Source organism: Corvus kubaryi, unplaced genomic scaffold (genome assembly GCF_017639235.1).
Source record: "Corvus kubaryi isolate FWS band 111438036 unplaced genomic scaffold, C.kubaryi_AGA036_p1.0 37270, whole genome shotgun sequence".
Taxonomy (NCBI): Eukaryota; Metazoa; Chordata; class Aves; order Passeriformes; family Corvidae; genus Corvus; species Corvus kubaryi.
In genome coordinates, this window is record NW_024581083.1 from 1,619,735 (window position 1) to 1,647,280 (window position 27,546).

General features: G+C 40.3%; 1 protein-coding gene across 3 annotated transcripts in view; it reads left to right on the forward strand.

Moving 5' to 3' along the window:
* SLIT3 (slit guidance ligand 3) overlaps positions 1–27,546 on the forward strand; it is a 468,178-nt gene that overhangs the window by 356,942 nt on the left and 83,690 nt on the right. For all 3 annotated transcript variants that reach the window (XM_042025380.1, XM_042025382.1, XM_042025381.1), the window contains 6 exons: positions 1,393–1,543; positions 2,668–2,742; positions 10,492–10,635; positions 12,880–13,023; positions 17,913–18,076; positions 20,267–20,399. In XM_042025380.1, the coding sequence (XP_041881314.1) occupies positions 1,393–1,543; positions 2,668–2,742; positions 10,492–10,635; positions 12,880–13,023; positions 17,913–18,076; positions 20,267–20,399 (811 nt within the window). The remainder of the gene's footprint in view (positions 1–1,392; positions 1,544–2,667; positions 2,743–10,491; positions 10,636–12,879; positions 13,024–17,912; positions 18,077–20,266; positions 20,400–27,546) is intronic.

A 27,546-nucleotide genomic window follows, 5' to 3' on the forward strand; every position in this document is an offset into this window, starting at 1 on the left:
TGCAATGCTTTAAAATGCCCAATGGTCCTAATACTTTAAGTACTGTGCTGTCAGTGAAGTTGCACTTTAGATGTGTAATTTATAATAAGCACGAAAACCAGCAAAGTATTTAGCACCACTGAAGTGGCAAGGTACAAATCTGTATGTCAGGGTTCTCATAATCCAGCTTGGAGTTACAAAACTAAACCAAAGCGTGTCTGCAGGATCAAAGTGTTGGATTGCCTGTAGCATTGCTTGTTTTCACTGCATCACCCTGTGGAGATAATGTGTAACATAAATTAAAATAATAGTGGATTTAGGCAGCTTCTTTTTCCTTTCAGAAAATAGTATGTGGTCATAAAATGGGCAGTGGTGTATTTATCAGTCTGGGAAGGGGAAGCAGGTGGTGAATGCCATCAAGTCTCTATAAACAAATTTCAGCTTGGGTTTAAGTTTTTGCTGATGTTTTTGGGTTCTTAATACATTTGTTCAGCTCCTCTCTCTGAGAAAGCCTTGTAATTGACTTTTAAAACTTTGGAAAACTTGAAAAATGCTTCTTGGTAATTACAGTCCCTGGGCCTTGCACGGGGTTGCTGGGACGGTTCTGGTGCTTCCATTATGAAATACGAAGTGAGTGGGCAGCAATTGCGTGGTGGGGGTTTGGCAACACTTTGCTTACATACACATTTATTAATCCTCCTGGTTCCTTGAAGCACTGAGATCGAGTTTCCAACCTGCTGCTATTAAACGAGAAAAACCAAACCTGAAAAGGACAGATTAGTTCACTGAGCCTAACTGGAAAAGCATTTCATTAGAACGGGTCAAAAACCCAGTCAAAGAGGTCTGGCAATCATGGTGTAATGGGACATCAGGGAGTGCTTCTCACTAAGTACGGTCTACCCATTCCTTAATTAAAATGAAAATGATTTAAACTGCTATTACTTTCCTTTGCTGTTTGTTTAACATACTTAATAAAGATACCTAATTGTTGGAAAGTTGACAAGGTTGTCTAATAAAAGATTGCTCTAAAAATAGCTCTAATAGCTGAGGTCTGAACATTTGGGACTTTTTAATGATATCTTTTAAAGTCTTTTGTCATTTGAATTCTTTCATGAGATGCCTTTTCCTTGTTGCTGGACTAAATTCCAAATGGGAAAAAAGTGACTTTGCTGGAAAATGCCTTAACAGGCAGGCTTGTTAGACAAGGAATTAGTCTGTTAAGGGGAGAGTGAAAAACCAGAGGCAAGTCTTGGGAGTAATTTTAAAAATTGCTGAACACAAGTCCTTGGCAAGTATTAAAACTGTGCAGGAGCTGGGAGCTGACAGGAGGCAATGCTGAGGATGGATTCCATATCTCTGGTTGCTGCAGTTATCAACAACTGTTTGCTGGAATATATTTTCTTTTTCTTGCAGGGTCAGAGGATTACAGAAGTAAATTCACTGGGAAGTGTTTCATGGACCTTGTCTGTCCTGAGAAGTGTCGCTGCGAGGGGACAATCGTAGACTGCTCGAACCAAAAACTCACCCGACTGCCCACTCACCTTCCTGAGTACACCACTGATCTGTAAGTGGGGCTCTCCCAGGGGTGCTCAGCTGGATGTGTTGACTTTCCTAATTTTTAAAGGCTGTAAAAGGGACTCAGACAATTAAAGGCACCTCCTACTTTTATCCCTGTGTGGAAATGGGAAAGTTAATTTTATTTCAGGGTTGCACCACAACTCTAATTTCCTTAGCTTTCATGCCAGCTGTGGGGATGAGAAAGGAGCCATGGCCCCATGCAGCAGCCATGTGTCCTCAAATGCTGGCCAGGCCCAAGCTGTGTCCTTCCTTTCCAGTCTACCCTGAAGTCCTCTGTCTTTGCACCTGGTCATTTTTATTTAAGAAATGGTTTTATCTGTGGTCAGGAGCTCATTCCATCTCAGCGTTGCCTGCTACTTGGGTGAAATGGCTCTCACTAAAACTAATGTAACTTCAAGAAATTTGAGTATGAGAAAGCATTTTTATTGCTTAGCAACTGAAGATTCCAGTTCTTTTCTTGCATTAGTATCCCCTTCAAACAGAATTTTCTTTTTTTGAGTTAGTACTGTGTTTATTGTACTTACTCTATTTAAAACCTCATAAAATTATTGATCTGAAGTTAAGAAAAAATATGAAAGACATCCAGAAATGCAGCAAAGACTCTACATAGCAAAATGGAGCTATGTGAAATCAGAGAAAGAATTTTGCATCCTAAACCTGCCAAGACAGTGGCCTTCACATTGATGTTGAACATCAGTAGATTTTTATAGGAAAGGACCTGAAATCAGAGCCCTTCTGGTTGCATGGACCCCACCTCCAATTGCGTGTCTCATGTAGCAGAATGCACAACAGAGATTCAGTCACGCACACGAGCTTTGTGTGTAACAGATTAGGTCAGTAATTCCTTATGCCATGCACCGGGAGATGAGGGGACTCTGTCCTTTGGCATTACACTCTTTAAGGCATCCTGAGCTTTTACTATAGATGAGTCCCCTCTGTCCCTTTTCCTTCAAAGCTAAACTCTTTCACCTGCAGGAGTCCGAGGGAGATGGCGAAGAGTGCCCTGCATGACAAAGGTCACGGTTCTCTGTGTGGCAGCCCTGAATGTCGCAGGGGTATATCCATAGGCATCTGTGAAGCATTAAATATCTCTTTGTTTGTTCCTCTCAGGCGTCTGAATGACAATGATATTTCTGTTTTGGAAGCTATTGGACTCTTCAAGAAATTGCCCAACCTCAGGAAAATGTAAGTCTGAGTCACTTGCTTGTTAGAATACATGCAGCCTTGGATTGTAAGGAAGGAGGAAGGGATGAATTTTTTATAGTTTAGTACTGCAGTAGTAGAAATTACTTTTTTTAATGTGAGTTTACCAAAATTGAATGAGTTCCCTGTTGGATGGACAGGCACAGTTAAACCACACTGACAGATGAAGATCCCTAGGCTGACAGTTCAGTGGGGTTTTAAGGCTACGTTTCTTAGTCTTTCACTCATAGAGACTGACAGGAATTGTGTCCCAGAGTTCATTCTGATGGTATGCTTATTGTTAGAGATGAATATGACATTTAGCATTTTTTTTTTGTCTCTCGAATGTATTGTGTGTCTTCAGCTGTGGTGTGGTTGTTTCAAATAGTCAGAGGAATATAATATTGCAAGATACAGATGATGGCAGTTTCTGGTGATCATTATTGGTTTAGAGAAGAGAATAAATTAGCAAACTTATAGATCAGTCATTCAAATACAGCTATATAATTCTGTTGACAATCCTGGCACAGTGCTTTGTTTTGGAAAGAGGATAAAATGTTTGATACCTCCTGATAGTCTTCAAAGTGGATCCTTCTGAAGTTATGTGAAGTGTTTAATCCCATGGACCCACTGCTAATGTCTCATTTAACTGTTTGCTTTTAGTGAGGTTTTATTGTCTGAATCGACCTAATTTAGGGAACCCAACCAAACCAGGCTATTTGTTCTGCATTCGTTTCACATGGTTTCTGCCATCTGGAGCTTCCTGGCCATTTCAATCCATGTGAGATCTCAGGGGCTTTGGAGGCAACTGTAGTGGGACTCTCTTTATTTCTGCACGAGTTTCAGATGCAGCTCTGCAGGTTTGGGGTGGGGTTGTATTTGTGTAAGTACAGACCAGCAGACTTGGGGAACTAATCACAAGCATTTGCCTCATGTTTTATGAATGATCAATAATTTGTAGCTACAGTGCACTCAGAAAATGTTGTTGACATTGATAAGTGCTCTGTTCCCTGTGTAAGTAGATAGTAAACAGGAATGAAAAATGCATGCTATATAAGTGTATCCACAAACTGGAAAGCATCTGTCCTCATCAAACCTTCAGGATTTATGTTTAGAAAATTGGAATAATTTGTTTTATTTAAAACTTACTGTAGAGAAGTACAGTGCTGTCCTTCCTGTCCCCATCAATCACACAGAAAGAGGGATGCCTCGACAGGGGCTGCAGTTTGGGCATAAATCCAGCATGAAACCCTTGTGAGAGTTTTTTTTAAGAACTTGTTTCCTGTGAAACAGAAGAATCTTTTATCTGTCCTTGGTAGCTGCTGAGAGCTGAGGTGTGCAGAAGCAGGTCAAACTCATGGCAAAAGAAGCTGCACCCCACAAAGTGTCTCTTGCTGGGTTTTAGTGGCAGCCTCCAAGCAGAGGCTCTTCAGGAAATCTTTGTAGCTGAGCTCATTTCTTTTGTTCTACCTGGGGCTCTAAAGAAGTTTCTCCATTTTACTTAAAGAGATTTTCTGAAAAAGGTGTTTTTTCATGAGCAGACCAACACTTCAGCCACAACTTTACTCCATAGCCTGATCCTTAAAAAGCCAGATTAGACTTCTTCTCCTGTTTCTTCCATATTGTGAAAGGAAGGGGTTACCAGGAAGAAACAAGCAAACAAAAAATCCCTTTCCTTCCAAGCTACTGTTTGGCCTTTACCAGAGCAAATCCTTCTGCTAATGAAAGGCCCCTCTCCACCATGCAAGAACGGAAACGTGGGGGAATGCCAAGGATGGAATTGCTGCTGCTCATGGTCCTAAAGCAGCAGCTCTGTGTGGCAGGAATGTCAGCACATGGTCTGCATAGGGCTTCACTGCTGCTAGTAAATCAGAGAGGAAGAATATTGATCAAATCCCCTTTTTTTAGTGTGTGTATGGGACAAGAAACCTAACTATTATTTGATTGACAGTATTGACTCTGTCTCATCATATATTCCTTGTCTGCTTAAGTGTTAAAGGCAAACAGCAGGTGGAGGAAGCTGTCTGGAAATTGAATTACTTCCTAAGCTTAAGAAAGCAGCTCAGAGCTTTGCAGTGGCAGGCCATTAGCCTAAGTAATATTTTTTTCTTTATTTTTTTCTCTGTAACACTCTCTTTTTTTCTGAAATGAATCTGAATATCTGGAATATGTATATCTGAAGCACATTTGAATGCTTGTCCTCTGGTTGTCCTTCACTTGAGTTTAGAACTAGTGACAGATTCATGCCAAGGAACTTTGCAAAGAAACTTCATTTCAGAGTACGATAGTTCCACTGTGGCTGGTAAAGCTCCAGCAGAATTCCAGAGAGAGACAAACATGGGAAGAAAAGGGAAGTGTCAGACCACCTTTGCAATAGTTGGTACTACCAACCCCACCTCTAATATGTAATTAGCTGTTGTGCTGCAATTTGTCTGTCAATAGTCCTCCTAAGCTGAGCCTTATTGTATGATGTGTCAGCCTAGGATTTAATACATTTTAATGCAAAACAAAATTCTTGATATAGAAATTTAAAGGTCAGAGATACATAATGCAATGTGATGCCACATTTTACTTAGGAATTAACTTGCTAAGATTACCCTGCTGGTTTTAAAAAGGTTAACATGTCTGCATGTGCCTTTAAAAAAAATAATTAACTTCAATAATTAGTTGGCAAATCCCATATACATAATGCTATTTTCATAACATTAATTTTAATCATTTTATGTTTAATGCTTTTTATAGTAGAATAAAAAGATTGGTGTGGATTCTTCTAGACAGATCTAATCCAGTCCAGAAGTAATTTACTGGGTTCTCCAGGCAACTCTGTTTTGCTTTCATTGTGTTGTTTCCATATTGCCTCACCTGATCTTGCAAGTGTAAAGGGAGATCTGAAGGCTGAAGTCCCATCCCAGGGACTTCAGGCTCCAAGGACTGTGTGCTGATATTTTGCAGTGGTTATCAAAGAGCACTTTGAATCTGCTTGAAATGCAGGGGGAATACAAGGATGCATTTCTGAGCTCTTTAAGAGTGGGAGCAGCTCCAGAACTTGGATTTTTGGGGGTATCCTATTGCCAGGAGATAGAAAGGCTCCAGGACCTGCTGCCCTCCAGCCCTGGGAGCTGGAAGCTTCTGCCTTTCACAGGGGATTATGTTTCCAGTGGGAGATCTTCCCACTCAACACGTCAAGGCCTCGTGTCAGGTAGGGAGAGGGGAGACATCCCCATTCACAGAGGTGAAGTTTTGACTTTTGTGGAAGGGAGCAGTTCTTTTCTTGCAGCAGCTACCAAATTCAGCATGAAGCAAACACTAGGAACCCCACCACTCCCTGGCACTACCTCAAGTTGTCAATCAGACAAAAAACCTTCAAGTGTTTGGGGACTCCCATGGCAGAGGGAGCCTGGAGGGGTCTCCTGGCCATGACAGGTTCAGTGTCCAAAAGCCCCTGGATGTCTGACTCAGAGGGAGCACAGAGATGCCCTTGCTTGCTGAGATGGGGTACTGACCACAGGGAGAGGCTGCAGCCCCCAGATGCCACCTCTAGAACTTGCCCACTCCCCTGTGCCTACGGGAAATCAGTGGCCATTCCCGCTGAGGTCCCTGTTTCTGCAGGGAAAAAAATCAGCAATGAGCTCACATTCAAAATAGAAAGGTGAACTGCCATACTTCATGCACTGCTGGGGAGAAAGGAGGCTGACCTCTTCTCTTGAGAACAAGAGTAATAAAAAATATTTACCTCAAAACCTGAAGGGGTCATCTAACAGTTCATTCTTGCCAAAGTTGCAAAGTGAACATATATTATGGTCTTTGTTATAAGAAGTGTCAGGCTGTCTTGCCAATAGCTGGTACTGCCAACCCACCTCTAGCATGTAATTGCCTTTGGAGGTTTAATTTGGCTGTAAGTATTTCTGCTGCATTGAATGGTATGGAGTGTCTGACCAGGATTTGACCATTTTACACGTGAAATAGAATTGAATAATGATAAAGTTTGCAGACTAGAAGTCAGTTTCAAAACCAGGATATCAAGTTTCTTGGGGAGGCAGAAGTAGTTTGTGTCTTTGGAAACAGCTGTTACCTGTTGTTCTTTCCCCTAAGCATGAATTTTGCTGTGGCAAATGAGGTTGCAGTCATCTGTCGCTTGTTATGCAGAAACAGGCTTTATTTTCTGGGAATCCTGTTGCAGACTGTGTTGTGCTTCATGGCATTTGGGCTCATCATGTTTTTTACAGCAAGGCCATCAGTCTGCTCTGCTGGATGAGTGTAGGAGTGTCACTGGGTGCAATTCACTGTCTGTCTGTAGTGTTTAAGACTTTCAGTGCCATCCAGCTCCTGAAAACAGCTCACACTGTAAAACCCAGCCAGACTGTTGGGAAGGCTGTAAAAGCCTCTCAGCATCCTCCAGAGGAATGCAGCAGCCCTGGGCTTTTCCTCCTCACATGTACTTAGCGATTCCAAACACATCTCCAGCAGACAGAAATATTCCAGGGAAACCCCACTCAGAAGAGGCTTTTTATGATAAAACTGCAAGGTTGGAGGTGAGACCAAGCAGATCCCTTTTGGCTGGTCTGGCATCCGTGGTTTTCTGGATGGGAAGGTGTGTCAGGAATGCAGCAGTGGGGAGCTGGAATGCTGACATTGACCCAGCAGGTAGAGCAGGGTGAATGCTCCTGTTAATTCTGAATAGAATCCATATTGTTCTGTGTTGAAGTTATGAGATCAACAGGAATAATATTATTATAAAATTCAGCCATAATGTAAATAAAATGTGACTGAAAAGTGAGCTGTGTGAACAATGTCACCTTGATAGCTTCTGGATCTCTTCATTTCCTATTCACAGCCCCACATAAAGCAGACCCAGGCTTTCTGAAAATTTATTTTGACCTCTTGCCCAAAATAAAAGTCTGGAAATAGGATTAAATGTTGTCACCAGGGTAAATTAGGAAGTCCTTATGGAATAAGCCTTTGTGAGTTACCAGGCTGAGGTCAGGCTGGCTCCCATTTGGGTCCTGCCAGAGAGCATAGGAATCTCAAAACTCAGCTTCTTTTTCACTGTCTTCCAGTATTTTGAGAAGAATTCCTTGTAGAAGCTCAGTGTTGCAAGAGGATGGGGCTTTTCTGTAGTGGGAGTTTGCTATAAACCGTCAGTAGGCTTTTCTGATAAAAAAATTCCTTGTCAAGTGTGATGATCACATATAAAAGATTCTTTTAGGGCTGGGAAGGATGGAGATAGAGGTCTCTGAGATGCAGACCAGGCAAAAGGTTTCAGTGCTTTCATTTTTTTAAGCTTTATACCAGCTGATTATTTTTCCTGGTAGCTCTAGACTGAAAAGTATGTAATTTCTCATGTTTATTATTCTAGCTGTTCAGACTTCAGGAGGAAACTTTTTTTTTTTTTTTTTTTTGGTGACCGAATGTTGTCATCTTACCTTTTTTTTTGTTGCATTCTGGTATGGGAAACTCTGATTCAGGAAGACAAATAACAAAATCCAGGCTGGCAGAACATCTGCTTTGACAATACTCCAAGCAGGATTGCAGGGCAGTGCCATCTTTACCTATTTGTTATTGCAGAGCCTGTCTTTTCTCTGCCTTGCAACTTTGATTTCACCATAGCATTTAATCTTGGATTTCCAAATCTTTTGCATAGGAAAGGTATTTATAATTGGCTTCTTCTGAGACTGCTGGCATATTTATGGGTAATTTTGTGTTGCTGAAAAGATCAGGCATTGCTAACTCAAATGAGCGAAGTCACCTATCTGCTGAAGTCCTTTGGCAGCAATTAAAATTCAGATGTTTGCACTGTATAATGGTGCCAATTCCTTTGCAGATCATGGCCAGCCTGTGTCTCCAATATTTGCTCTTTTTTGCCTTCAGTATCTAATAGACCATTAAAATTGCCCCCATGCTTTAATACATGTACCTAAATATCTTTTATATGGTAAAAAGTAACTTTTAAAACTTTATAACTACAAGTGTAGGTCGGTTTGCAATCTGCAAAGTCTTTGTCTATTACAGTAACTCACCCTCCCTTCCCACCACAAACATTTACTTACTTATTCATTCATTTTTGTACAAATGTGCATCGTGGCATGATCTTTAGCAGGACAGGGATCTTTGGGAGCATTTATTTATGCCAGCATTCAAAAGAGATGCTGAGCTATAAACATTTCCACTAGAGAAATAGCTGAGCCCCAAAATTAAATGCATATGTCAGAATATCCTCCCTTGACTTGCTTCGACACTGAACATAAACTCTTCATGTGAGCGTTTGCACAAAGCACTAAACTTCTGGAAAGAGAAATCTGCGTGTAAGTATTTCTATATGTTTTTATGTTATTTTTGGCTGATTGCTGGCGTGCTCCTATTCTTTCTGATCACAAGAAAGCACAAGAGGTGATGGGCCACATGCTGTAGGGCCCACTCTCTGACAGTTGTTCAGCAGACATAAACCAGTGTACTCCAGTTTCCCACATGAAACATATTTCCAAGGCTCTTTTTTTTATTTTATTTTATTAAGTGATGACTTCTGAAAAGAGCAAGACCCACATTATTTCTATCTGAGGCCAAGCTATCCTCTTTCCATGTCGTCTGTCAACTTTTATCCCAGTAAGATTGCCAGCTCTTCTGAGCAGAGTAGCCCAGGTGTTAATCTGATACCTTGTCATTTGTTTTATATCACCTGGAATTGGATTTTGAGACTATTACTCATGCTGTGTCTGTACTGGGATCATTTCTGGAATAATGTGCTATTCTGTATGAGTAATGGTGTTGGAATTTAGCATCTTCTTGGAAGCAAGAACGTATCTTGTACTTTCTCCTTTTTGTTGTAGATAGTAAAAGAACAGTGTTTCCTGTCATAAACCTCAACAAATAGAATTATTCATCATAATCTATACAGGACATCATGGGAGATACTTGAAGGACTCAGGCTCAAAGTTTTAATGTGCTTAAGGCCTTCTATATAAATGTTTTAAATAATTAAATGCCATTTATTTTTATGCATCCCTGATGGCACTTTTATCATTCAGAAATTGTTCACTGGGGTTTTCACAAATATGAAATATTCAAAAGATAAATTTTGCATTTCAGGAGAACTTCATTTGACTTTGTAGATCAAAGTTTTCTAATATTGATCTATAAGCAAACATCTTGAGACTGTATAGGCAGAGTAAATATTTATAAAATAATGCTGTGTATTGCAGTGGCTGTGAATTGACAATTAAGAGATACTCATTTCCTTTTGAGTGGTGTTTTTTTATTTAAGTGCCTGGGAGTTCATAAGTGCACATACTAAAGTTTGTATCAGATACATGGTGCAGTAGATAAAGGTGGTCCATATTTCAATGTGTGACACCATTTCAGTGGCTGTAACAGTAACTGACTCTTGCCAGATGAGCACCCAGTCCCAAGCATGGTCCATAACTTCATGGACATGAATCAGGTGTTAGAAACTTCCACTTACTGTATCCTGAGACATGGATAAGAAAGAACTACATGAGGTGTTAAACACTGGTACTTGCATTAATTTAAATTCTCTTGATACATCTGATATAATCATGGTTTTGATGAGTGCAAGGGAGTTATTTTAAGAGCAGTAGGAATACCTTTGAACTTCTGGATGCTCTCCTTGCTGAATGAATGCCTCTCCAGATAACCACTAAAAGGAACAAATTCTTCCTCTCTTCCTCCAGTGTGATGATGTATGTTTGGAATAAAACACTACTAATTTTCTTACTGTGACTGGTTGTGTCCTTCTAGAAATCTAAGCAACAATAAGATCAAGGAGATCCGAGAAGGCACCTTTGATGGAGCTTCAGGAGTGCAGGAGCTGATCCTGACAGAGAACCAGCTGGAATCTGTGCATGGACGGATGTTCAGGGGCCTCACAGGGCTGAAGACCCTGTAAGTGCAAAGCCCTGCCTTGCTCCTCTCCACGTGGGGTGGGAGTGCTCAGGTTCAGCAGTGCCGGCTAAAATATCTGTTACTAGACAGCAAGTGCTACTGCTGGGCCTTGTAGCACTCTCATGAGGGTTTCAATATATCTCTGGTCCTGGGCAGGTGTGAGATTTATCTGCTATTTCTGTAAAACAGACAGATTTTCAGGAATTTCAGGGCTAACATGATGGCGAACCTGTGATGTGTCAAATTTGTGCACTTCCAGTCATTTAATGTTTTTATTATTTTGTTATTTCCTGTGGAAACTAGGCATGTAGGAACATGTTTGCTATCTGTGCATCCTCCCACTCCTCCTCCACCCAAATTGGAACTGTGCTGTAGAAAGAAAGCACTCAGCTAGGTGGGGCTGTCAATAAATAGACTCTAGAAATCAAAATACAATTAAAATCTCCAATTTATTCATTAGCAAAAATTACTACTTACGTTGCAAGGTATCATGACACAATTAGTTCAGTCCTTACTCAAGTGTAAAAAGAAATTCAAGTTTCATTTCAAGGACTTTGTTCTATAATGACAAATATGGAACTTTTGCTGTTCCATTAGCATTTTTTGTGGTCACAGCCATCTGTTCTTTAATTTAATGTATGCACTTTACTAAGGGATTTGAAAATACTGCCCATAGATATTAAATTAATTTTTATACTGTAAAGCAGCCTGTGGCAGTGCTCCTAAACAAAATTCAGCATTTTTTAATAAAAAGATGCTTAACATTCAAGCTATCCTGCTGACCTGACCTACATTTCCCCCAGCTGATAAAGCAGTCTAAATATACACAGCATGATATGAGGGTTTGTGAGTAAAAGTTTTCTTTCAGGAAGGGCACACAGTGCATGGTGAACCATGATATGAAACCAGAGGGTTTGGCTTGAGGGACATGTATTGCTATCCATTACTTGACTTTCTTTCAGCATTAAAATAGTAACCTTTGGCATTAATCAGGGTCATGGTCCAGCTTTTAAAGGACTGTATGTTCCTGTGGGTCTTTCCTGACACAGTTTCACCCCAGTTGCAATCACAAAATTCCAGAGACCGTGGTGCCTCTGGTGGTAGCTGTGCACAGAGAACAGTGATGCAAAAGCAACTCAAGGTTCAGCCTCAAACACTGAATGCTTGCGATGACACTGGGGATGTTTTCCCAGCCATAACTAAACTCTCTTTGGTGATTTCCAGGTAGCTATTGCTGTAGCACTTCAATGCCCAGCTGGCAGATACCAATCTGAGATTTAAATCCAGATTCCTAAGGGAGTCTGGATTTCCATTGTTCACTGCATGAATTTGATTACCAAGGAGTTAACCCTCCTCAGTTTGGAGGGTCAATTCACTGCAACAGCAGAATAACCTGCATGTATTTTGTGGATTTTTGGTAGTGTGCTTTAATTACTGAATCATTTTTCACCTAAGTAGGAATATCACAACAGTGCAGTGATGTTTACAGACCCAGATATTGATTGGCATGCAGTGTAACAAATACACATGAGCCTTTTTTGCAATAGAGTGAAACAAGATACTCCAGTCTTTCAGATTAATTGGTCTTTATTGTCGAGTTCATTGTTACCATAACAACTCCAAGAGATGTATCTTCCAAAACACAGCACTGATTCATCTGGTACAAGCACCAAGCAAAGACCATTTTATAGAATGATTACTGGGTTTTGTCTTCACAATTATTGATGAGAATGACATTCCAGAGCCTGTGCCAGGTCTGGAAATCTTTCCTAAGATATTCCTTGATTTTTGATGAGGATACTGTTTTCTTCCTTACTTTTGCAGTGCAGATTACAAATAACATCCAGGATAGGAGCAGAAGTAATGCAGCTAGTATTGTTATTGTCACACACTTCTGTCAGTCTTTCTCAATTGATCTCTGAAATACATCTCACCTTACTCTCAGATATTTATTAAATTGAGCCTTTAGTTTTTATTTCAAGGTTGTCACTGATCATAATTTTAATTGCGTACTGCTTTCAAGACGTGCAGCTCCCATCAGCCTCTAATGTTGAGTGGAAGAGATGCATTTTAAATTCATGAGACCATGTTTACATGAATCTAACCCTCCTCTAGCTGTGTTCAGCAACCAATAAAAACAAAGTGCTTTCCAAAGCATCTGTTGATGCCCTTGGTAAAGCACCTCCTATCCTTAAATTATACCCCGTCCCAGTAGTTCCTAATTCCCTGTGTTAATCCTTGCAGGATGCTGAGGAGCAACTCTATCAGCTGTATAAACAACGACACCTTTGCTGGCCTGAGCTCAGTGAGGCTCCTTTCTCTGTATGACAATCACATCAGCACCATCACCCCTGGAGCCTTCAGCACACTGGTCTCTTTGTCTACAATGTGAGTTATCTTTTTGTGGTATGGTATGGTTCTTCTGTGCTTTCCTTTTAAAAAGACAACGTTTCAGTTTATATGGAAAACCTCATCTAGGGAAAGAAAACTCCATCCTACTGAAATCACAGGTTTGGAGGATACAATGTGTGATTTAAAAAAAAAAAATGGAATAGTTTCAGCTGGAGTGGCTGCAAACACTTGGAGGTTGCCAGCCTCAGGCAGGATGACCGTGTGTTCTGCTGTGTCATAGCCCAGTGCAACGTGCAGGGGAAGGTCATGTAAAACACTTTCTGCAGATTCAAAGGGCATAGCTTATCACACACTTCAGCTCCCTGAAGCTGCTTTAGTGTCAGTGGAGTCTGATTTTGTAAGAACAGCTTTCTTGGATTTCAGTTAAATTAGTTAAACATCAGAAGTCTACTAGCTAATTCTTAGATTTTCAAACCATCTGAACAAGACCAAAGTAGTCAAGTCTTACTGAATCCCAACCTAAGCTTTCTTTTAATTCTCTTACACTTCTCAATCATTCTTTGAAATATTTCTCATGCTTCTTAAATACTTTTAAATGCTTTTTTAGGGTGTCCATTTTAATAAAGTACAGACTGATAAATATGGAAAGAAAGTCTGCCTTTTGTTTCCAGCTGTGAGAGGGGACCCTGCTGTTGCTGTTGATGGAAATGTCTGTCATGAGAATACAGCCTAATTGTCCAGTCAAAATAAACTCTCAATGCTATTGCATTTCAGGATTGGAAAGCACTCTCCATCATGTTTGGGCAAAGAAAGAAGTGTTGAATCTCAGCTGTTTTGTTGCTCACACTTTCCCTTTGCTGTTACAACTTTTCACCAGCAAATCAGTTATCATTTTGGCATTAGCTCCGTGCAGCATAAGGAACACAGAATTTTCTTTCCTTTTATGTTGTGTAGTCCCAAGAGTCTCCTTGAAATTGATGGACAAAGAGAGAAACACAAGCAGATTATTTTTATTGACTGTTTTCAAGTCTCTGGTCAAAGCAAGTGGCACTTGCTGAAAGCTTGTTGTCACTGTGCTCCTCTCACAGCTGTCTCCATGCTTCCTTCTGTGGCTCCCTTTGTACTGGGACTCTCTGAATCAGTCTGCAAAGCCCCTACCTTGCTTTCACAGAATTGTCTTTCTCATATTTTGTTAGGAAAAAGCCCATTTTCTTTTTTCATCTGTGGAAAATGATTGTTGCACTTTCTAGTGAGAACAATTAAAGCTGCTGCTAATTAGAATGCATTGCTTTGGCACTGACTTATAATCCCGTTGTTTCCTAGCTGTGTCTTGGTGGAAAAGTTTGTTCTTTGACACATTTTCATTCTGTGTTTGATCTACAGACAGAAAAGGTGCATTTTTGACTTCTTTAGACACTGGGTTGAGGCCAGGGTGATTTTTGACACATAAGTGCAGAATTCAGCTGTGTTCCTTTCCTGGCAGTGCTCTGTTGTAGGTGGATTTATTGGATGGCAACACCACTGAAGTTAGATAGTGTGGCTGCTTTCCCTGTTCAGCCCACACTTTGGGAGCTAATTGGGTATTGTAATGCTTTACTTTTACATCTATTAATGGGACACAAAAATTCATGCAAGGTTCCATTTCCATTTTTATATTGGCATATTTACAGCACTAAAGAATATTGCTCCTTTTGTTCTACTCTTTGTGAGTCAGTGTCATTGATATTCTCAAAACATGGACAGCTCTGAAGATAATACTCCGACTAGTGATTTTCAATAGAGGAACAATATCTATTTTGTAGAAAAAATAACAATTTTTTATTTGTTACTGGTCAAACTAGGCACTGTAGCATCTTAATTTGAAGTGGCTTGCACTTTGTCACACCGAGAACTCAGTCATGTCTTTCAGTCCTTACACAGTCATGGGGACATATTTGCAAGCAGAACTGCTTTTCCATGGATTATTATTAAAATAACTGCATGAAGCTAATGCCAGAACGATATGTAACTATTCTTGTATAAACTTGCCCTGAATTCCAGAATATATTTTCAACCTAATTTCAAAAACATCCGGATGTGTTTCAGCATGTTTTTCTAACAGGTCATTGGAATCCATTTAAGTAGTTAATATTCTATGACTTCTTTGCAGTTTTGAAGAGGCACTTGTAGTAGGATATGCATATTTCATTCCTCCAGACTTCTATTTCCCCTTGATTTTTAAGACATGTCTATGTCCTTGAGTAAACACTTCTGAATTTAATGTTAGTACAAAATCTCTGCTAAAAGTTTGATTGCTGTATTTCTGTCTGAGTGGGTAAATCACTATTGTGTGTGTAGGAACTCTGATTATTAATGATGAGTTTTCACATCAATTTTTCTGCCCAACATTACTGTTTCTGATTTGAGAACTCCACTTGAATAGTCAGATTCCACAGTAAAGCTTTGGCATATAATTAGCCTTTCCAGACTTTCAATTCCATTTCAGGCCAAGTAGGGAATCTCTTTACCTATGTGATACTTTAAGGATAGCCTTCATCTTACATTTCTATCACAGTCTTAGCATGGAAAGAGCCTGTATGTAGGGACATGTGTGAGCTTCATACTGCATTAAAGCTAAAAATCACTACTCTGCAGTTGGAAAAGGATAAAATCTAGATATTGCTAAAGTAGAAGAAGGATGTGTGGAATTGCTGACAAGATAAATTTGCCCTTTTTTTTGCCTGGAGTGATTCGAATTTCTAAATGGTAGATTTGTTTATTTATTAATTTTATCTGTAACAACCTATTTCTTTCTTACTCCCTAAGAAAAAGCATAATCCCACTTCTAAACTAAAGATTCCAATAATTTTACATCATATGTTAACCTGTGTTTGCCAAGAGGAAAAGGAGGATAGTTACTGCTGCTCACCTAGTGAGCAGTGGCACATTAAGTCAAAACAATCTCTCCTCTCTGGACAGGGATAATTACTAGTTTTTGATATGGAGCATTTTGTAGATTGAATGTTTGTGAAAGTTTTTGGTACATCTTGGTAAGATGCTCTCTAGATGTGCAAAATGTCCTTCACCCTCAGAGCTGCTGGTTTTCCAGAAACCTGATTATACACACCTGCTGTTTGTTTCCAATTGTGGATTATTTAATTCTGAGGATTTGTGTCATGGAAGTAGTTCTGTGAATATGATCTCACTCTCTCCCATCAGTGGAACAAATGGCCTTTGAAGCACTGGCTCACTCAGCGTCGGCGGTTTAGACATTTGGTTTAGGCACTGCTCATGCCAAAATGTATCAGTGTGGAAAATATACAAAGCATCCTGCATGTGGTGCCATTATGGATTAAAGAAAATGGAAAACAATTCAGAAGGAAAGCAGCTAGAATTAGAGTATTGCTTTCAGTGCTCTTTTGCACCTTCTGTCTGAAAGCTCTTGTGTAACCTGTTGGTTTTCTCACCTTTCTGGAGCGTTAGCCTTGCCTTTGAATCTTAGTGTGAAGCAGGTGGAGTGTTTTTATAACATTATGCTGAGTTTTCTGCTCCCCTCAGTTTTCCTCTCTGTGCAATGTCCATAAGCCTGTGTTAGATCCACATGGGATTAACCCCAGAGCTGCAGGGCAGAGCAGTGATTGAAGGAGGCTGTTCTGCAGTGCTGAGAGCAGCTGTAAATGATACTGTGGCTATGTGATGTTGGCCTAGAACCTACAGGCTTTAGGAGTTGCTTTGGGTTTGCTTTCTAACTGCCACACCTCAATTGTGCCATGTGTTTTTGTCCTCAGTACTATTGTTTTCTGTAGGAATTATTTGGCTGAAGTCCTAATGTGATTTTGACTGCATGTTTAGGTTTGTGAAAGCATGTTGCAAGTGAAGACTTACTAGCTACTCCAGGTACTACATCTGCACTTGAAGTGCCCTTTTCTTGCCTTCAAATTTCTTGTCTTAAAAGATGTGCTATGATTTAAAGAAATTTCATTATCATCTTTCTGTGCTACCAAAGTATTAACTCTTGCACACATTCACACATGATGTGAAAATTCCATCAATATTAGTTTAGATACTTCGTTTTCCATACACAGACCCTGACAGCTCATTTTTCTTCCATGAGGCAACCTCAGACTGAGGCTGTTGATTCTCCCTGTCTCTGTGCATAACACAATCAGCTCTCCCTTTTTACCAGGGATATCAGCCTTTTTCCTTCATCTGAACTTCAGCTGGGAAAGAGCTGCTAAGCCAGGCTGTTTTAGGGATCCATCCCTCCCGTGGAAGCTGTCAGATGATTGCTTTGGGGGCTGCACACCACAGTACCATGCCTAGGCTGCAGCTCTGTATGGAAGATATTTCGGGAGCTGGAGCAAGATTTGAAGCAGACCCCACAAAGTTCACAAGGCAGCAGAGCAGATGCTTTTCACTACAGATATCCAGACCTGAGAAAACTTCATAAGTGGCTCAAGATGAAAGTCAGGAAACCCAAATTCAGCTTGCCAGTGGCTCCCTCCTGGCACTGATTTGTATGGGCTGGAACAGAGGCAAGGGGAGAGCATGAGTGTGCTGGGACAAGTACATGATCATGTTGAAGATCATGCACACATGGGTGCAGTTTGTGAGGTGAGTTTAGACTTGGGTGTGAGATGTAGCTTGGATTGAATTCCACTATAAATCCAGCCCCAGTAGTGATGTAAGTATGTCTAAATAATAACTGTTAGCACTTTGGTTTATAAACATATGTCTATATATGCATAACTATATATATTTTAATTGCAATCCCAGCCCTAGTAAAAAACCTGCATAGAACTTCCCAGATCTGCAGAATGGAGGAGGGATCTCACAGGAACAGAACACAGGAAAGAGCCTGGACTTGGAGCCCCTCATCTTTCTGTAGTTATTGCAGTATTTCTGTATGTTCTTGTGTAATGGAATCATGTTTTGTTCCCTTTCAGTAATTTGCTGGCTAACTCTTTTAATTGTAACTGCCATTTGGCCTGGCTGGGGAAATGGCTGAGGAAGAAGAGAATTGTCAGTGGAAACCCACGCTGCTTGAAACCCTTTTTCTTAAAGGATATTCCAATCCAAGATGTAGATGTCCAGGACTTCACCTGTGATGGTAAGAAAACCCAAATTGATTTGGCACTTGTGGTAATGTTGGCACCTCTGTGAGAAGGTCCCTCCCTACCAAGCAGTGCTGCATAGCAAACATTTTGCTTTAGTGATAAAAAAGGCAGCCACCTAAAGCTGGAGATCATTGTTCTCTATCAGTACTTTATTTTTATTCTTGATTTCCAGGGTCTGAATTTCTACAGTCAACACCTAAATAGAAGAATTAATTTACTATAGACAAATGCTCTGCTTTGTCTAATCCTGGTGTAATCATGGGCCTTCCTCCCACTTCCTTATTCACAGTCTTAGTTAACACTCTAAAGCCAGTGGGCTTGAAAAGTTTTTTAGATTTGGATACTGCTCAGGGTCACTAGTAAAAGGTGAATACAGGGAAATAAAAAAACACTTAGATATTATTTGAAATGACTCAGTGATGCTTCATGCTTTGTTGGGTCTATAAAGTTTTAGAATAAAATACCCTGACATTTCTTTCATCCTCCAGGTAGTTTTTGTCTTGTGAGCAAGCAGATTTTAGAGAAAATAGTAAGGAGAAAATTGCCTAGTGAATGCCCTGCTAACTTGACTTGCAGCTTGTTAAGACCAGATAGGCTGGAGATGCAGTTAGTCATACCTCTGAGGAGACAATAAGAGTGATAGAGGTTCCCGACTTAGAGTAAAAATTAATTGCTGTCCTAGTCAAGCAATCTGGCAACAGGCCCAGGTTCTTGAGCTCAGAGCTCAAGAGACCCAAGTTTAGTCATAAAAGAATAATTCACTTTTAATTTGAGAGAAAAAAAAGAAACCAAAACCAACCAAAATCCTGGTCCACAGAACGACATTCCACACTTGGGAGAAGAGAAGAATCCTGGTGCACAAAATGTCATTCCACAGTTGGGAGCTTTCTCTGTCAGGCAGTAACTTGCAGTCGAGGCAAACAGAAAGTAGGTGGTGGCAGGGTGTGAAACACAGAACACAGGGGAAAGTTAAATATGCTGAAAAAAACATGCTCTTTCTGCAGGTTTATGAAGGACTTTGAATTTTGTTTCCAGTCATTAAACTCAGCAGGGAAGAAAAGAAAAAAAAAATCTTCTGTTCTTCTGTAGTCTGGTGGTGCCTCCCCAGCCTTCTGAATGCAAATGATTCCTACCCATACAGTCAGGGGTAATTCTGTTATCTTGTACCAGGACTTCCAGTCTTTTTCTTTAATCTCAATGCTCATGGGTGCCTCCAGCAGAGAGAAGAAAGAAACAGATCTGTCTCAATTAGTCCTTGCATCAGTTAAAAGGAAGGAGCAGGCGGCACATAATGACAGCAGGCTGGGAGCTCTGGGTCTCTGTGCCGGGCAGCTCAGGCTGCCTGTGCTCACACGCAGTTGAGTGGTTCCCCTCCCTGTCATCCAGAGAATGTGCCACTAAGTGTTTCCTTTCGCATACATCGTGATCCTGCTGCAGGCATGTGCCTTATGTTTTGCAAAGCCTGTTGCTTTTGGGGAAAATCCATGCTTTAATGTTCTTAGCTTCAAAGTGCTGGTTTCTACTGCAGAAACCCTATTGTTCTTCAATTACAAGATTTAATCTGCTGTTTATGGACCTTTGAAACCATTTTTGGAGAAAGTTGATTTTTTTATGCGTGCACAGATGGATTGCCAGAAGTTGGAAGTGTGCTGCTTCAGTTTGTTGTTTGCCTGGTTATCGTTGTTAAAAACAATGAGGCTTTACAATTCAGATCATAAACAAAGTGCCAGGCTGACTTTAGAAAGTAAAAAAATAGACATCTAAAAGCTGAATTTTAAAAAAGTCTTTCAAAAGGCGAGTAGATAGTGAATATCACCTGTCTAGGTGAATTTAAGGGCAGTGTGCTGGTCGAGTTCTCCATTTCAGCTGCATATTGTGGGTGGGGGGACGATTTGGGATTCATACAACTGATTGCACTGTAATTTGCAGAATTGCAAAGTAGATTCTCCTTAGGAAAAAAAAAAATTAAAAATATTTCTATTCAGTGTATGAACTGTTCATGGTGCCTAAAGAACTTGCATGAAGGCAGGGTGATCCAAAGCATTGGATCTAGTTTAGAGTGCTGCGATGGTTACTCTGGATTCAGGGGTTCCCTTCTCTGGTCCTTGTCACCAGATATCTTCAGAGTGCATGCCTTAGGCTGGAATGCTGATTTCCTCACACTCTGCTTCTCTCCTGTACAGGTAATGATGAAAGCAGCTGCTTGCTTTCCCCTCCTTGTCCTTCCCAGTGTACCTGTGTGGACTCGGTGGTTCGCTGCAGCAACAAAGGGCTGCGGATGCTGCCCAGGGGAATTCCCAAGGACGTGACTGAGCTGTAAGTTACCTTTTACATATCCCCTCTCTCAAGAACTTCATGAAACTGCATCGTAGTGAGCCTTTGTGGGTCCATGGGGGGCTTGCCTTTGACTTTAGTCATCTGTGCTTTGGTGTTTCCAGTATGTTCTAACCATTATTCTTCTTCTTATTTGTCCCTTGACTGAATAAATCGCTCTGTAATGGGAACAGAGTTTATCTGTCCTTGTACCCATTAATTCTGGGTGTAGGAACAAATGCATATATTAGTATCAAATAATCCTGTAGTGCTTCTGTGAGAGCCCAAGATCACAACAGGCAGTTTGAAGGGATGATGAAAATATGTTCCTGAGTTACGCAGCTGTGAGCTGATTATCCTCTGAGGAGATTAAAAAAGGGGAAAAGAAAGCTGGTGGTGGAATCAAGGAATTCTTTTCTCCAAACCTCATGAAATGGCTAAAATAACAGACAATTAGATTATATTGTAAAGTAAATTCATCCTAGTTGAGATCCATCTTTCTAGTTGTCTTTTCATCTACGCCTCACTAGGGCTTTATAGTGGATTTTCTTTCCATGGAAAGAAAAAACACTGGTGGAACTGCTTGGCTTAAGCAGTTGGCAGTAGAAATACTGAGCTTTTCCCCTTTAGGCCCTTACTTAAATCTATCCCAGGTGAGTCATTACTGAAACTTGTTACAATCTCATCAACATTTCTATGTGAAAATAATTGGTTGAGTTCATTGGTATGTTTGGTGAATTTTACAATGAACTAAAACCTGATTCTGCTATTTTCTCATATCTACTGTTATTTTTACTCCCTTCACAGGGGGAGAATGGGGTTTACACTGGTTTTACCAGTGTTGTAGTCAATGCAAGGCTTTGTTGCTGAATGAGAAGGGTACTGGAAGTGCCTGTGGCACCTCAGCATGGAAATTTTGCATTAATGAATACATCCTTGAAATACCTTTGACTGGGGTGTGGTTAATAGTGAATTGAATTAAAAGCCAGTTCCTGGGTTGTATTCCCTTATGTACTGCCATCAGTGTTAAGAAGTTTGCAAGGTCATCCCTGCTCTGCTTTTATTCAGGTTTCATTGCTTTCAAATGTAACTTGCCAACAGTAAGATATCACAGATGTAACTTTGATTTCCACTGCCACGCTGCGGAATTTTTATGTTTAAATTTTGCATATTGAGTTTTACTGATACTATCTGATACACTGACAACATAGCTTTCACAAAAAGAGTAAAATTAATCTCACATTCTTAAAAACGGCTGTATTTCTTAACCATTTCTTGGCAAATGAGGCAATAGCCTGGAACTGAGCAATTTGAGTTCATAGGAGTTTACGTGACTCTCTTCTTCAGTAGGAGCCTTTTGGCTGTGCAAAGCTCTAGTTCAGCTTTCTGCTTTCCATCCAGAAATGTGTCAGCAGAACACAGACAGCCATGGACTGCCTGGCTCTGAATATTTCATATTCTGTAAATATAACCTTTGAATCTGTCCCAGCTGTCTCAAAATTCAATCCTGATCTCATTCTCCTCTCAACCAACACAAACTGAACTCCTTATTTGTATCTACACCAAAAGATGGGTTGCAGGTACTGGAGCATGAAATTTCATGTGTTTGTGGAAACTGTGAAAAGAATGAAATAAGTAAATAAAAAATAATCAGTCTTACTTGCCTTTCTTCTGCCTCCAGATTGAGGTAGAGATGTTGCCCATAACCTGCTATATCATGCAGGTTACAAGTTACCAGTGTGAACCTACACATTTTTATTGTTCTGTGTGAGAATTGCCATTGTTACTCTGATAAGCAGCATCTCCTGTGGAACCCAGCCTCTTGCCTCACCTTGAGGACAGCTGGAACCTGGCAGAGGGAACCCAACCCAATTTCAACCTGGGCACAGGGTGAAAGAGACCTGCCTTGCCCAATTGCCCAAGCCCACAGTGATGAGTGCCAAGGAGATGACAAGGACATGCAGAGCCTCTTGTCCCTGTATCCCACAGCTCCCTTGCTGCAGGAGGCTTGAGCAGTGACAGGATGCACGGGAGCATTTCAGTGCAATTTTTATGAATGCACCAGTCTGACATTTACAACCTCCCACTGCTGACATATTCATCTGCCAGGCACATTGGTTGCAGTGCTTTTTATTAAACTGCAGTGCTTTTGTGCAACGTGGTTTAAGAAAAAGAGCTGCCACGTACCTACTTAAACCACTCTGTTGTGGCTGAACATAGCCTTCTCAGAAGTTCCTTTGAATTCTTTTAGAGGTCCTAAAATAGTCTTAAACCAGGAATCCTTTCCTTGTAACAGGTATTAAATAGCAACGTGCAAAAATGAGGATATCTCTTGCACAGGCACATAGGGGAAATGTTACCCTTTCTGGGTCAAATTTCACTGTACCTACACTCAGCAAAAAAGATCCCCAGCGAAGTTTTATTGCAGAGTGGACTGGAGACACAGACTCTCTCCTTCCCCTGTTCATTCTGAGTTTCTGGTTTGGATGTATATGTATACAAGACATGTGAAAACCATTATCTTCTTCACGTTTAGAGCTTGGAATGATAGGAGACATCCCTGTGTTTTGTTTGTACCACTCTTGGGAGCAGGGATTACCGTGGCAGGGAAGGCTTCCATCTAGAACAGAGTTGAAAAGATCACTAAGTGTCCTGGCTTTTTAGAGGAATGATGATGCAAGACATTTCTATTTCCCAGCTTTTCCTTCAGAAAACCCCGTCATCATGGGCAAGTTTTCTTCCAGCTTCTTGGGATAGGAAAATATTATGTTGTTTCTTGCAAATTCCTTCACTGGATATTCCTTCACTGTATATTTACATCCTGCCTACATTTTTTTCCCACTGTTTGCTTGCCCTGAGGAAAAACCTTGGATTTTTTGAACATACTCCATTTTCTACTCCAGATGTTCAGAAGTAAAATGTTCATGCAATGAGCTAGTTTGGAACTTAGCCTTGCTGCTGCTTAGTGTTTTAGGCTTTCCTTTTCTTCAATTTTTTTTCCCCTTAATCTGTTTGAACTAAGTTTCCCATGCTCTTTCTCCTTTTATGTATTACCTCAGTGTGTGAACACTAGATTTTTTCTTTTATTCACAAAAGTATAGTCTATTTCTAATAAAGTCTTATCTGACAGCATCCAGCTGCTTTTATGGACCTACAGCAAATAACATTTTGCACTGGGGAAAAACATTGGAGGCAATTATGTGGACAGCGTGTGCACAAGCTGTAACATAATGAGCGTGTGTGTTTTAGAATAAATGTGTACCAATCATGTCATCTCTAGACTCCAAATGTTGTCATGGCACTGAGCTATAGGATAGCACTGGTGGGATTGTTAGGGAAACCTGCATCCATACATCATCGTTAGCGATTATTTTCCTTCCATTTATATTAATGCATGCTAATATTTGCATTACTTTTGCCATTTCTTTTTCTCTCCTCACAAACCTTTTCTCTCCCATTTCTGTTTCTTGTTCTGCCTGGTCTGTTCATGCATTTGACACAACAGTTTTCACATTTACTTGGAGGTATTTACCACCAATCCCAACCCCCTTTTCCAGTTCCAAGGCACTTGTGATTTCCTTAGACTTGTGACTAAAAACAGTGGCTTGTACCTGGGCCGTGCAAATCGATGCCATAAATAAGCCCAAAGCATATTTATGTGTGGAATATTGTAACAGTTTAGCACCATTTTTTAGTTTGCCTGTATTGCTGCTGATCAAAGGGAAACTGTGGAAGGAGATGTCTGATGAAAATCATCTGCTTGAGAATGCAAATGCTCTTGCTTGTCTGGCAATTCATGCTGTTCTACACACTGACCCTCAGCACAGGCGTCAGTGAATTTTCCTTTGATAATAAAGGAGAGAAACAATTAGGCCAAAGCTTAGGCTTACTTGGTCCTGCTTCATTTTCTATAGAGGGGGATTCTCCTGTTGAGAGAAGGGAGAGTTCTGTAGAGGATATTTTAGTTACAGGTGAAATAGAGGAATTAATCTGCACTTCAAACCTGATAGTTTAGAAAAAGTAAAGATTATCAATACTATCAAATAACGTGTTCAGTGACCGGTAAAGTTTGAGTACATATCACAAAGGTGACATTAGCACTAGCAGAGACTAAAGGTTTAACTTTCTCTCAAACACAGCCATGTGTCTCTGTGTCAGACATGGAGGTTGTGGTCTGATGTACAAATACAGCAAAATCCAAAGTCCAAATTTGCCAAAGCTTAAGAAAGCTCAAGATTCATATTTGAACCTAAATCCACACTTGATTTTTGTTTCCTCTCAAGAAACTGTATTGAAGCTCTTAAAATTCATGTTTTGTTGATGCTTCATCTTTCACAATCCAATTCTTTTCTAGACCACCATTTTTAGGAAATGAAATTTGACTCAAAATTTTAGGATATTGGGTATGGACATTAAAAATTTTAGAGTGTAACTTAATTTTAGAGCTACATAAAACTGCCAAGTATCTTTTTTTTGTAATGTAACATTCTTTGTGGAATATTTAAAGGAAAGGTTTTGTGCCTTTTCAATTACTGCCTGAGAACTGATTTCTCTCTCCAGTTTCTCCTCTTAGCACAGATTGCCACTGAGCTTGACTTTATGGCTGAATTGACATCTCAGTACAAAAAGGATTCCAAGTGATTCAAATTGTTACACGATGCTCTGGCACCTTGTGCTGGTTATATCACCTCCAATCCAAGTGGTTTCAGTATAAAAATAGACACGTTGGAAAAAGAGCAGCTGTCATCTTTTATGCATAGTTTTAAATTTTTTATATGCAATGTTGGTGTGTGTGGAAGGTGCTGGATGAACCCTGGGGCTGCTGCAGGCCCTGTCCCACAGTGCCAGCCACCCTGGCCATGTTCTAGAAGAAACCTTTCCAGGTAGGAAGGCAGTGGCTTTCTTTGAGAGCTGAAAACAGATTTTGGGGGTTTTTGGTTTGGTTTTTTTTTTCAGTTTTTGCTTTGGTAATTGCTTGTTGGTTACAAGTCATTTTTGAGACTTGAGGATTCTCAGCAGCATTCCCAGAGTAAAATAAAAAACCAAAAACCTCCATTCTGATATTTAAACAAGAGCCTGGAGACCTTAGGAAGCAAATTAGGTTGTTTTGGATAGCAGTCATTGTCTATTTTGAGGGAACTGACACTCAGTCTTGACTCTGTATATTAATAACTTGATTCTCAGAATTAAAATTAGACATACATTTTTCTTCATTCATACCAGAATTTCTTTGCATACCAGACACCATGGACATCATATTCCTTTGGCTAAAGACCGAAAAGAACTAAAAATTTAATCTTCCCTCCACATTCACTCTTTTATGGATGTCTTGAGGGGTTTTTTTGGCAGGGTATCTGTAGCTTCATCTGTGGGTTTTTATTTATATATGTGTATACATAAATACACAAAAGTTTTGTGTCTCTGCCCATTCACCCTCAGGAATAATTCTTTTATTCACCATGTCCAGGTTCTAGGCCTCTTGCATCCCCCATCCATCCTGCTGAGCCCAGCAATGTGGGGAGGGGCTGCCCCTGCACCCCCAGCTCTGACAGAGGCACCTCCTCTGCTGCAGTTGTTTGTCTCAAATCTAGCATCCCAGATCCTCCTGATTCTTGGCAAGCTCTTATGCCCTAACAGCCTTGGTTATTTCAAATTCCCTGCACTTAAATGTGCTTTCAGAATGAATGCCTTCAGCTTAGAAAATGCTGCCATGCCTTGGATAATGGGGTTGAGAGGTTTAACAGTGGCAGATTGTTCTTATGGATGCATGAAAAGTGTCTTATCAGTACTTTTTCAGAGTTAAATTGTGTTTATTCAGAAACTATAGCACTGGTATGAGTATTGCAGTTTTCTGCTAGCACATTTATATAACCATCAAATTGCTGCAGTGCAAATCCAGAGCTATTCAAAGCAGATCTTCTGTAGGAGTTTAACTCCAGGGGTCTGCATGTCTATGTTAGTCTGAGTCATAAAGCACTGAATTAAAATGTGCACCCTTGACTTTTGATTGCCCCAGAAAGCAAAAGAGTAGGGAAAAACTTTGGCTCACCACCATCAGTTTGTTTAAATTGCAGGCTGTTTCATATTGAGATCAACAAGAAAATATCCTGAAAATATGTTCCTGAAGAATTCAGCATATTGCAAGAGTCTCCTTTCCTAAACTAAAATCATATATAACTTCCAAATACATAATACATAACCTGCTTTTGATTTCCTCTAGAAATCCTTGGGATTTTACATTCAGAATAAAGACTAGACCTTAACCTGCCCTCTTGCATGGGTTTGAGATTTGCGATTTTCTGTGATAAAGGGGAAGGCACAGACTCCCAGCATCTTGCTGCATCCACAGCAGACCATGACTGGGGGAAAGAGATGTGGTTTGCCCTGTTTAAAATGTAACATGCGTGTCTAAATTCTGAGGATCTCCTACATAACAATTTAGGGTGTGAAATTACCAAGGAACTCCGTTTTCACGATCATTTATAACAAATTTAGCCAAAATCTGGCTAAAAAAGTGACTTTCCACTTGCTGAATATGGATATCCATGGGAGGTGTAAGTGTGGCACAGCTAACCCATGCTCTGGTTAGTGATACTCTGTCCCTGCTTTGCTGGCTCTGCAACTCTCTCACTCCATGCTTGTGATCGTTGTCAGCGGAGAGACTCATTAGTTCAGTAGGGTTTTTTAATTGAGAAAGTAACTTCTTTTGGTTAAAAAGCCAGAAGCTGGCATTCCCACCTCGTCCAGCCTAATCCTGGCAGGAGTTAGGTGAGCTCCACCGCATGCTCTGGGGTAACTGCAGGATGGGATCCCGTGCACAGGCAGAAGGGGTGACTGTGAGGCTGGCTGGAGTAGTTCAGTTGGAGTTCAGTAGAAAAGAGATCTGAAGCAGCAGAAAATGGTGAGAGGTCATTATGCTGAAACAAAAGGTGGGGGCGGGGGGGGGAATAATGCCAGCTATAAAATATATTATGGAAGAAATTCTGTTAGTTTTTATAGATTTTATTTTTGAAAGATTTAAAAATAAAGTTTGTGGGGAAATTTTCTTGGATTTAGTTTACGCAAGGATCGCTGTGCTGTTACAGTTAATGTAGAGAAGGAACACAGCACAGGAATAATCTATTATTGTTGTTGTTTGGTATAGTAAGTA